The sequence below is a fragment of the Punctularia strigosozonata genome (genome assembly GCF_000264995.1).
Source record: "Punctularia strigosozonata HHB-11173 SS5 unplaced genomic scaffold PUNSTscaffold_5, whole genome shotgun sequence".
Classification (NCBI taxonomy): Eukaryota; Fungi; Basidiomycota; class Agaricomycetes; order Corticiales; family Punctulariaceae; genus Punctularia; species Punctularia strigosozonata.
The window spans coordinates 117,194-127,880 of NW_006767437.1; the positions used below are offsets into that span (position 1 = coordinate 117,194).

General features: G+C 52.4%; 5 protein-coding genes across 5 annotated transcripts in view; 3 read left to right on the top strand and 2 right to left on the bottom strand.

Annotated features, from left to right (window-relative positions):
• PUNSTDRAFT_51689 (histone-fold-containing protein) overlaps positions 1-200 on the bottom strand; it is a 1,019-nt gene extending 819 nt beyond the window's left edge. Inside the window, exons 1-2 of the mRNA XM_007382633.1 lie at positions 89-200; positions 15-30 (exon numbers count right to left, since the gene is read on the bottom strand). Of these exons, the coding sequence (XP_007382695.1) occupies positions 15-30; positions 89-128 (56 nt within the window). The 5' untranslated portion in view covers positions 129-200. The remainder of the gene's footprint in view (positions 1-14; positions 31-88) is intronic.
• Positions 201-440: 240 nt separating this feature from the next.
• Positions 441-872, top strand: PUNSTDRAFT_66079 (histone-fold-containing protein; the record flags this gene model as incomplete). The annotated part of the gene is made up of 3 exons (XM_007382634.1): positions 441-525; positions 590-699; positions 756-872. 3 exons carry the CDS (start codon positions 441-443, stop codon positions 870-872), a joined length of 312 nt encoding a protein of 103 aa, XP_007382696.1.
• A 3,268-nt stretch (positions 873-4,140) lies between these two features.
• On the top strand, positions 4,141-6,908 carry PUNSTDRAFT_85773 (uncharacterized protein; the record flags this gene model as incomplete). The annotated part of the gene is made up of 11 exons (XM_007382635.1): positions 4,141-4,280; positions 4,326-4,424; positions 4,482-4,549; positions 4,612-4,699; positions 4,751-4,995; positions 5,046-5,450; positions 5,506-5,697; positions 5,747-6,044; positions 6,094-6,220; positions 6,271-6,525; positions 6,585-6,908. Coding segments are annotated over 11 exons (2,168 nt in total), but the record flags the coding sequence as incomplete, so codon positions are not given.
• Positions 6,909-7,193: 285 nt separating this feature from the next.
• Positions 7,194-10,038, top strand: PUNSTDRAFT_101229 (GTPase activating protein). The gene is made up of 12 exons (XM_007382636.1): positions 7,194-7,550; positions 7,598-7,651; positions 7,709-7,824; positions 7,879-8,020; positions 8,072-8,314; positions 8,370-8,498; positions 8,554-8,820; positions 8,886-9,156; positions 9,210-9,350; positions 9,410-9,515; positions 9,570-9,720; positions 9,774-10,038. The coding sequence occupies exons 1-12, from the start codon at positions 7,203-7,205 to the stop codon at positions 9,834-9,836; spliced, it is 2,031 nt and encodes a 676-aa protein (XP_007382698.1). The 5' UTR covers positions 7,194-7,202; the 3' UTR covers positions 9,837-10,038.
• Positions 10,039-10,187: 149 nt separating this feature from the next.
• PUNSTDRAFT_43828 (histone-fold-containing protein) lies at positions 10,188-10,619 on the bottom strand (the record flags this gene model as incomplete). Its single annotated transcript, XM_007382637.1, has 3 exons — positions 10,188-10,304; positions 10,361-10,470; positions 10,535-10,619. 3 exons carry the CDS (start codon positions 10,617-10,619, stop codon positions 10,188-10,190), a joined length of 312 nt encoding a protein of 103 aa, XP_007382699.1.
• Positions 10,620-10,687: the final 68 nt, after the last annotated feature.

A 10,687-nucleotide genomic window follows, 5' to 3' on the forward strand; every position in this document is an offset into this window, starting at 1 on the left:
TGGCGGCGAGCTGCTTGCGGGGCGCCTTGCCTGAGGTGCAAAATCGTCGGCCTCCAGGGGGGTCAAGTCGTCATAAACGATTACTTACCACCGGTAGACTTGCGAGCGGTTTGCTTCGTGCGGGCCATTGCAGAGGTGTTAAGTGATAAGGTTGGGTATTCGGTAGCCCGGCGGGATAGTGTGGGTGGATACGAAGGCGTACCAAGCCATCTCGACCCCGGTGGCTTATATACGGTCCAAGGTGCTCGACGCGCACGTGACAAACGCGATCTTCTTCAATCAACGAAACCTTAACGCGAGCACAGCCACGCACGCTTATATAGGCGGCGGTGTCTCTCGTGCTGGTGAGATCCATCTATCGTCCGCTCCCCGCGCTTCGCCACCGCACCTCACCACCACCACCACCACCACCACCACCCACACATCACAACTTCTTCGCAATGTCTGGTCGCGGAAAGGGCGGAAAGGGACTCGGAAAGGGCGGCGCCAAGCGTCACCGTAAGATTCTTCGCGACAACATCCAGGGTAAGTCGCTCCAGGCACCGGCCTAATCGGGGCGCGATGGGGTGCTGACCCGACGACGACGCAGGTATCACCAAACCCGCCATCCGTCGCCTGGCTCGTAGAGGGGGTGTGAAGCGTATCTCGGGTTTGATCTACGAGGAGACCCGAGGCGTGCTCAAGATCTTCCTTGAAAACGTGAGTCGCGCATTGTGGAGCGTCGCCGAGTTCCCTTTGGCTGACTTGGCTCGCAGGTCATCCGTGACTCTGTCACCTACACTGAACACGCGAAGCGGAAAACCGTCACCGCGCTTGACGTTGTTTACGCTCTCAAGCGTTCCGGTCGTACCTTGTACGGCTTCGGCGCATGATCGCTTGCTTGCCTTGTATCCTTATCGTTTTGTATTGCTATTGTACTTATATAATGCATCGATGGGTATCGACGTTCATTGACCGGTTTCGGCGATCGGACAACACTGCCACTGTCGGCACCGCGTCCACGCCGTCGGCGCTTGGGAGCCGCTACGTAAGGATGACAGAATCGCTGTCACATTCGCTTTGGTGGTCGCGTGATTCAACGACTCGTAAAAGATCGACGGTCTCACTTCATCGCTGAGGTCCGTTAATAGTCACTTATATATACGCTGCGCGTCATGCACGGCCATCGAACACCTTAAGTCCGTTAATTTGTTCGGACCTTTCGGAAGATGGCTCATCGGCGCTTTCGGACATCAACATCGTTACACGATGGCAGCATAGACGGACCCTGCACATCGTAGCGTGTCCATGGCTCACCGACGTGTATCCGTATCATATGAATACATACCTTTACAGTAATTACGGCAGTGAGTAGGATTCGCTCGGGTTCCAAGGGAGGTGTGGCTGGAACAGACCCATAATGTATGGGACCCGCGTTTCACGCGTTCATCGCGACCTGACAGCTATACCCTCGTTGGAGGGCTATTATGGCGTGGCAATGAAAGGACTCAGTGTCAAGTATTTAGCCGTCATTCATGATCAACGTGCACAACTGCAAGACACTATATATGTAAGAGTACTGCTTCTTGGATGCAAATGGCAATACATACAGCTTCCAACAGTGATCTGTTCATTGAGAGACGGTGCATTATCGATGTCGGTCGTTGATTTGAGGGAATGCAGACCTCCGGTGCGCTGACATGAAACCTGTCACGATCATGCAAATAGACCCAATGACATATGTTGTCGGGCAGGTGGCAGGGAGACGGAGTCCCTGAGACTGCTGGCGTTCCATGCCGCCCAGGGCTGGAATCGAAGACTCGAGTAGCCTGTCTAGAGAAAGGTCAGACTGTTAATTATATGATACTTCGGCTACAAATAGCCTACACGAGGATGCGGAGATTAGGGTGATCGCCGGCCTTTACGAATGAATGCGATCGATGCAGCAAGGGCGCGGGTACGCGTGCCGAGTGGGTGGACTGCATGTGTTATGCACGCCGGGATGCAGTACTTCCACGAGTTGTGATCAGTCCATGGACACGGTCCCCCCGTACGCAGGTATCGATGATGCCCGAGATGTTGGGTGACGTGAAACGATGCTCCAGATGCCGATTGTGCTAGGGCCCCTCGATCTTGTAACGCTTCATGTCACTAAGCATGAAGCTGGGTCGCGGAATAAAGTCAACCCTCGACCGCGCGGCGAGCGAAAGGACTGATATATATTCACGGATATAGCTGTCTCCTGAAGCTTCACAGAGCATGCTCACCTATGATTCAAAATCCTGTCGAGGGAGCGAGCGGGAAACCTTTGTCTGAAGGGTTCTATTGCTTCAGAATGCATCAGCGTTACTCATTCTGAGCCTGGCAAGAAAACAGGGTAAGGAAGTGCGACTCGCTAACCGCGCCGTGGTGAAGTATACTGAGCTCTCGGCCTTGGAATCTCAAGGAAGGTCCATTTATAAGGCAGATCATTCGTAGATTTTATGCTTGTGGGTCCGATTTTGTATGGTTCAGCGACTGCAGCAAGAACTGCGAGCAACGTTTGTAAATGCAACCAAACCTTACGCTTGCTTCCACGAAGCAATGCCGCCGGTTTGAGTGCAACGTGGGCGTGTGCGAACTTCCGGGATTCGCCCAGCTCCCTGACGAAAGTACTCCTACTAACTCGCCTCCGTCAGCAGATTATGCATGCGGGCCACCAATCGTAATAACAACGACTGTACAAGGCAACAAAATGCGACATGCGGCTTATGTCCGGTAACCTCGTCGAGATCGTCAGCGTCGTCCTGATCTGTCTTGCTGCGCTTGGAAGTACTCACAAGCTGCGACATCGGAGTGGGTATATGTTGTCGCTATCACTCTGTCGCCCATGGCGGCTGTACTGATAAGAAACCACGGACAATTCATTGGTGAACGACGGGTCATATATAAACCAGCGACTGAAAACGCCCTCGGGCTAACATGGATGAAGTCCAATAGCAAGTGTCAAAGCAGAGACAGAGGTTCCTTCACCAAGACGATACAACACAGGAGACATGAAGCCTGATCAATGGCCGTTTGGCAAAGAAGCGCGACATGCATCGCACGAATCCGCACTCTCGTCCAGAACTAGGCTCTGAGACTCGCCCATACTGTACCTCGGTTGGCGGGGTGAACATACGAGAGAAATCACATCACGCACTTCTGATGGCAGGTCACAACGCAATCATGGTCGTCTTCTAGGTGCGAGCGACTATGGCGGCAATGTCTGTTGTTGCAATCTACCTGTGGGAGTGGTTCAGCTCGAGAGTATTCCACCTAGTAGTACGTTGACGAGCCTTTTGCGAACGTGTCGGTCGAATATGACCGCACCGGTACACGCAATGGGCTGTTAAGTCGAAACACATCCTGACAACAAATTCATGCTCCGTCATGGATGCAGCATGAGTGTACGAACTGGTGAGGCTGAGACGTTGTGCGATCGCATTTCTGGGTCGCTCGAAGTCCCTCTTATACTGCCTTGCAAGCTCGGCACGAGGCCGGGGGTCATATTACAGGCATATCTGTAGGACCCTCCAGGAGGAAGGGCACGGAGACCATACAGTTCCCCTCTGCCAGTGCTGCAGAGCGGGGAGAAATTGGAGGTGCGGCGCATACAGTTGTAGGGCCCATATCATATGGGCTCTACAAATGGCGCAAATGGGGTGCCGAACCGTGGCCGAGATGCACTAGCACAAACTTCATTGAAGGCAAATTCATAAGCCCATCACGAATCGAGTAGCAGAGCTCGTAGTGGATCCGTCCGTAGCGGAAGTGCGGCAAAGCAGACTTCTTGCATGGCTCTGTAAGTGTGCATGCGAGGGGCAGGAGTTGATGTATGGTCTGGAGGGATAGACAGGAAGTCGAAGGAGATCGGGAGATGCAGAAGCAGATATTTGTTCCATGGTTCCATGAGACGGCGGTCCAGAGCACATCCAAAGTGCGGGCAGGAGAAACATGTACGCATACTGCATATAGTTGCACCGAGAAAGGTCCGCATAACCATTTTCAGTTCCACGCTTTTCGCTGCATATCACGTGAACGAACACGGCGCACCGCCATCGTGGTACCCCAGTCCAGACTCGCAGTGAGACTCCTACCGACGCTGGCTCTGAGTCGCGATCATCCATACCGCAGAATCTACCATGGCATCAGACTCCCTATGCCTAGTCCCTCCACTGGTGGGCGTTGCGGCCAGTGACGGGTTGGCGCACTCTGGGAGAGCGCTCACCATGGCGCTTTCGCCGCGCGACGACTCAGTGGCAGTCTATTCGCGTCCTATAGTGAGTTGTTCATATCACTCGGCAGTTGATGCCTAAATACCGCAGATTCAAGCACCAGGAAACCCCGCTGGCCAGGTAGAAGCTGGCGAGAACCATGTATACTTCGCGAGCATGCAACTTGCGCCGTCGACCGAGCGGCGAAATGTGCGTATCATCGCACGCAGATGATTGTCGAAGAATATCGCCCATTTACTCGAGTAGTTTGTAACAGATACATGGATTGCATACACCGCACTACGTGAGGTTTCGGAAACGGAAGGCGCGCTCCCGTGAGTACCGTATTCCCTAGAGTTGCTGGATTGCCGTTGGAAATGCTAACGCGACTCTCCAGACACGTGGCCAAGGGTTATGCACAAGCAGTTCGCAAGATGGTTAGAGACTATGTCAATCTCACGAGGGTAAACTGGCAGGAGACATCGGTGCGCTCTCTTTCAGGTGCTTAAGTCACGTCGTTGACAAGTCTCGGACAGAAAGCTGACGTGAAGCCACAATTTAGTAGCGAACACTACCGCTGTCTTCACACGTCTTTTTCCCTCTTCGAAGTCCTCTATCTACCCGATTATGATTTCACTGAAGTGGAAGAAGCTCAGTGCGGAGAAGAGATCATGGAATGGCTTAACACGCATTTCATCGAACCCTCGACAGAAGAAGGGGTTCAGCTTAGTAGCTTAGAGAAACCTTGGGAGGATGAGAATTTTTGGCCGTACATCACAAGGTTTGGGCGGGCGATTTACACAGAAAGGAGCCTTGCTTACCGTTTCTCAGGACAACTCTTCGCGGCCTCTCCGAGGCATCGGTGTTCTTCTTGAATATCCTTACAGAATCTCACCCTTCTGCGACTCTGCGGGAGTTCTCTGCGAGACTTACTGCTCATATCAGATCACAACCCCGCCATCACAACCACACTCTTGAAAAGGACATGGTGCGGGCCTGGAGACGTTGGGTGGATGAGGTCAAGACGATGCGCATCCAGCTAGATCATGTTCCCGAAGATGATCGGTACGATGGGTACGAGAACTGGTGGGATCGGCTGAGTCAGATTGTTGGTATTCTGGAAGGGCGCCAAGAAGTGGTTAGACGCGTATGTGCCGAACTAGGTGGGGACTGGAAGGAAGTCATCGCCGCCTGGGGCGTGTTCGTGGACCCCCGCCTCAGGAGACGTCGCCTACAGTCAGTCACGACTTTCGCGAGTCCTATGCAACGATCTAGCTGACATAGCTTACAGAGAGTTAGCTGCTATGATATTCGAGGAATTTCCACCAGACCCGACGAACCACGAAGATATGATACACGCCTCTCTGTTCTCTGGGAACCTAGAGGAGGCGCTGGAGTATGCCTCTCAGCTGGATACTTGGCTCGCAGCACACCTGGCTGACACCATGAAGATCGTCAGCATCCTTGATTCCGTGGTTGATGAGTATGTTCGCACTATTGCAACGCGAAAGCAGCTGATCATCCAATTCTAGTAACGATCTCTCCATACGTGATCGATATGTGTTGCAATACGCCGAATATCTTCGATCTGACGCTGCGCTATGGCGACTCACGCCCTCCTATTTTTGTTCTTGCGGGGAAATCGGGAAAGAAAGAGCGGATCAAGTTCTGCTGCGCGTACCACTGAAACCTGGGCGAAGTGGTCTTGAGGAACCCGGTCTGCACAAAAACGCGCCAGAACGAGAAAGATCACTCGGCGACACTTTGCGAGAGATAACAGAAATCTGCCACTTGTATAAACGAGAAGCGGTTCGGAGAACTATTTGTCGCGTGAGTCCATCGCTGCTTGCTTTCCTTGACTTAGCTTATATTCGCCTAGATTGGGGCGCAATTACTCGTACAACAAAAACAGTTCGCCGAGGCAATCTCATTTGCGGCATCTGGAGAGGATTGGCCTGGTCTTGGTCGGATTGTTGATCAGATCTTGCAAGAATATATCGATCATGGTGTGTTCACCAATCCCCTCCATACAGTCAATTGCTGATTGCGAACACAGGACCTGTTGTATTCGCTCGATTAGTCGGCAAGACCATACCCTTTCTCGAGCCTCTAGACATGAATGGTAAAGGGCGTGTCATCTTCATCCGTCGCCTTGAATTTGCAAATCGATATGCCGAATTTCATCAACGCCGATTGAGCGGCGATGTTACCGGAGCCGCCTTGGACCTCATCGCGATGTTTGAACAGGACGTCGTTCCCAATTCGTGGTGGGCCGTTGTTCTATGTGACTCCATTGAGCTCTTACAGCATGGTGAGTCCTTCCAACGACGTCGTACACCATCCGAAGTATGGACAAGATTACCTTTATAGGAACGCTCCCGTTCTCATCCTGGGAGGCATGCCTCCTGATGCGGAAATTGGAAGAGATCTACCTTCGAACATCTCAAGGATCCGGCGACGATTATCTACCGATCATCACGCGTATAAAAGCTGGAGGAGAAAAGGAAGCGCTTCGCCAACTCCAGTTCGTGCGGCTTGCACTTACCCAGTACTACGCACGATGTGCGGTGCTTGGAGTCGGCGGAAAAGATAGTTATTCGGTGCCACGGATTGTCGTTTGATGTAGAGGGTGCGGACGCTGGGTCAACATAACTACCGTCAACGGCGTAGTACGTGCCTGAATGCGTTAATAATTGTCAGATGCTCTGGACGTGATCTGGCCGAATCAAATTAAACGCGCTCGGTCAAATTGAGATCGTCATGTCTCGATGTCCTCAGAAGAACTCATAGACCTGATGTTGCCGCTGGATACCATGTACTCGAGGTGGCTAATCGTTCACTTCGAAAATGTGGCTCTTGAATTCCGTACGGCGGGACGTGCGGAGCCCTGTGGCGGCGGAGAACCAGAGGCGCCCACGCGGATTGTGGCTCACGCGCCGTTGCCCGGAGCATTCCCTAGGCAGGGCTACTTTACGTTCTCCATTCACGATGTCTGATCATGGCTATGGACCGCCCTCCGCTGACCATCCTTCTGGCTGGGATAGTGCCTCGTGGAACACGCACGACGTCTCTGATGCAGCCGCTTCCGTCGACGGCAACCTGTACCCTGGCCGGTCGCCGCAACCACAGTCATTACAACACGAGCATCCGCCCTCGGCATCGCCTCCACGGTCGAGCGCAGACTCTCCTGGTCGGCCTTCAGGCTCTTCGCGCTGGAGAGAAAGTTTTCTTGAACGGCGGGACACTGTGAGCAGCACGACGGGCTACAGCGAAGTCCAGAGTGTGGTCGAGCCGAATCCCGATGAGAATGTGCTGCGCGCTTTATGCGACTTGGATGTGAGCCCATCGTACCCGGTGTAGCGTGTTAATTGACTCTCCCTCAGTGTGGGGTGCCCTTACTTCTCGATCGGATAAAGCAGAGCATCATATCTTGTCGGGTGAGTTCATCTACCCGACGCTATTCGTAACCAGGTGATGAGAAGGAACGATGTCAGGAAGCGTCTGTATTCTTCAAGAAGAGAGCTGCCTTGGAGGAGGAATACGGACGGAATATGTTAAAGCTCTCACGAACAACTGCAGATACCTATGCCATGAATGACGGCAAGGCTGGGTGAGCTCAGTTTCGCCTACCATCGCGCTGCATTACTAACATACCGATTGACAGCACATTCGTGACCGCATGGCAAGGCACCATGCGCATCCATGAGACCATGGCCGAGAACAAGATTCGATTCGCCCAACGCTTAAACGAAATGAGCGAGGAGCTGGCTAATCTCGCGAAAGAAGTTGACAAGAATCGGAAGACGGTAACGCCTCGCGAAAAGTATTTCCCTCTGTAATGCTCATAATATCACTAGAGCAAAGAGCTGGCCAACCGTTATGAAAGGGCGTTACAAGAGTCGGAACAAGCAACCGAGAAGAGCAAGTCCCGATTCGATATGACGGCTGAGGAACTCGAAAGGGTATTACTGGCAAAAGAGGGCGAGTCGAGCGCGGGAGGATTGCAGGCCAAATCACCTGGTGGCGCTTCTGGAAAGCGGGTCCTCGGGAAGGCTATGAAAGGCGGGGGACTATTGCTGAAGGGCAAAAATCCCGGGAATGTAATCCCGTGATACCACCTTACCATCATCTCGTATCTGACCATAGCCGTTTTAGATTGCCCGACAAGAGGATGATGTACGCTCTCGGATGTCCGCCGCTTCGGACGTATATCGCAAGGCAGTCACAGATACACAGACGATACGCCAAGAGTACTTCAATTTCCAGTTACCTCGAATATTACGAGTCAGTTCGTGCTGAATCCTGGTAGTTCGCAACTTGTTCACATATACAATCATAGGCGCTTAAGGAGTGTGCAGATGAAATCGACTTGGGCTTGCAGTACCACCTCACCCGTTATGCCTATCTGTTCGAGAGCATCGTCCTCACTGATGGGCAAACACTCTCCCCTACTTCTGTAGACGAAGGCAGCGGACAGGGCTTGAAAGCGATAATCGATGCAATCGATAATCGAGGCGACTTCAGAGTCTACATGCAGAATTACGCGTACGCTCATGGTGGAGTAGTGAGAGGTCCAAGAAGGGAAGGTCCCCCGGAAGCTGGTTTCGTGAGCTGTTGCCGCAGGATTGCTACTGAGTTCCCTTAACTGACATAATATCTGTTGCATCGCAGTTACCTCCAATACCCGCACACCTCGACCGTGTTCATGCGTACCCTAGTGCCAACGGACAGAACCCGTCAGCGCCCCAGCTTGCCGACAAAGGCCGGCCCACCTTCGGCGTCGACCTGGCGGAGCAAATGACGCGCGATAATGTTGATGTACCGCAGATCATGACCAAATGCTGCGAGGCAATCGAAAAGTACGGCCTTGAATTCCAGGGAATATATAGGATCGGCGGTACAACAAACAAGATCGCGAAGTTGAAGGAAAAACTGGATAAAGGTCAGCGTCGATACAGACTTCTCGTTTCTTCCTGGGTACTGAAACGCCATAAGATATTAACTCCGTGGATTTGGACGCGGAAGAATGGTCTTCCGATATCACGAATGTCACTAGTGTACTGAAACTTTGGCTACGCGAATTGCCGGACCCATTGTTGACGTCCGGCCTCCACCAAGGCTTCGTAGAGGCAGCTAGTAAGTGATGATTACCCCAAGTTGATGCATGGACTTGATCCTTAGTTGAAATCGCGCAGAGATCGAGAACGATCGACTACGACAGATCCGTTTGCATGAACGAGTAAACGACTTGCCCGATCCAAATTACGCCACGCTCAAGTACCTCATGGGCCACCTGCACAAGTACGTATCCAAGAACATGTCCGGAGGCTTGAATGTGACTTGCTCCCTCATTAGAGTTTCGCAGTCCGAAGCCCAAAATTCTATGTCTATTCAAAACATAGCCATCGTTTTCGGACCGACACTATTTGGCGCCATGCCCGTGCTACCAGTGGACGGGCAGATGAATGCAGGAAATGGACTGGCGGATGCCCCTCTGCAGAACAAGGTCAGTTTTGCACCTAAAGAGGATGATGAAAGTTGACCATTGTGTATACCTAGGCTATTGAAACCATCCTGGAACACTACAACGACATATTTGTCGATGAATCTGAAGTGGCTTAATCGTTGGGTGTCTCCGACGTCTTTCTCTGGGCTGGAGACTATATGCAATACCGAGCTACCGACAAGTTTCGGGTCACGGATTGGTCGCCGACATATATTTTATACGGCACTCATGCTATAACTTCAGATTATATTTATCCATTGCCTTATGTGTCATCTCTCCGCATAGTTGTTGTAATCACCTCACGGCAATCTCAATGTGCAACCTATTCTGTAAACTTCACATATACTGTGGGCAAACGACTGGAGCTGATTTTTCCAGTAAAGCATATCCATATCATATTGCAATGGTGATGTGGCAGAAGAAGTAAGATAATAAGTTACGTGACAAAGGATGAAGAAAGCAGGCGATCATGCGCCGAAGCCGTACAAGGTACGACCGGAACGCTTGAGAGCGTAAACAACGTCAAGCGCGGTGACGGTTTTCCGCTTCGCGTGTTCAGTGTAGGTGACAGAGTCACGGATGACCTGCGAGCCAAGTCAGCCAAAGGGAACTCGGCGACGCTCCACAATGCGCGACTCACGTTTTCAAGGAAGATCTTGAGCACGCCTCGGGTCTCCTCGTAGATCAAACCCGAGATACGCTTCACACCCCCTCTACGAGCCAGGCGACGGATGGCGGGTTTGGTGATACCTGCGTCGTCGTCGGGTCAGCACCCCATCGCGCCCCGATTAGGCCGGTGCCTGGAGCGACTTACCCTGGATGTTGTCGCGAAGAATCTTACGGTGACGCTTGGCGCCGCCCTTTCCGAGTCCCTTTCCGCCCTTTCCGCGACCAGACATTGCGAAGAAGTTGTGATGTGTGGGTGGTGGTGGTGGTGGTGGTGGTGGTGAGGTGCGGTGGCGAAGCG

Excerpts from the sequence above, each read along its gene's own strand:
- PUNSTDRAFT_101229 (XM_007382636.1), top strand. The coding sequence starts at position 7,203 with ATGTCTGATCATGGCTATGGACCGCCCTCCGCTGACCATCCTTCTGGC. Across the intron at positions 8,021-8,071 it reads TTGACAAGAATCGGAAGACG|AGCAAAGAGCTGGCCAACCG; the intron begins GTAACGCCTCGC and ends TAATATCACTAG. Across the intron at positions 9,157-9,209 it reads GAAGGAAAAACTGGATAAAG|ATATTAACTCCGTGGATTTG; the intron begins GTCAGCGTCGAT and ends AAACGCCATAAG.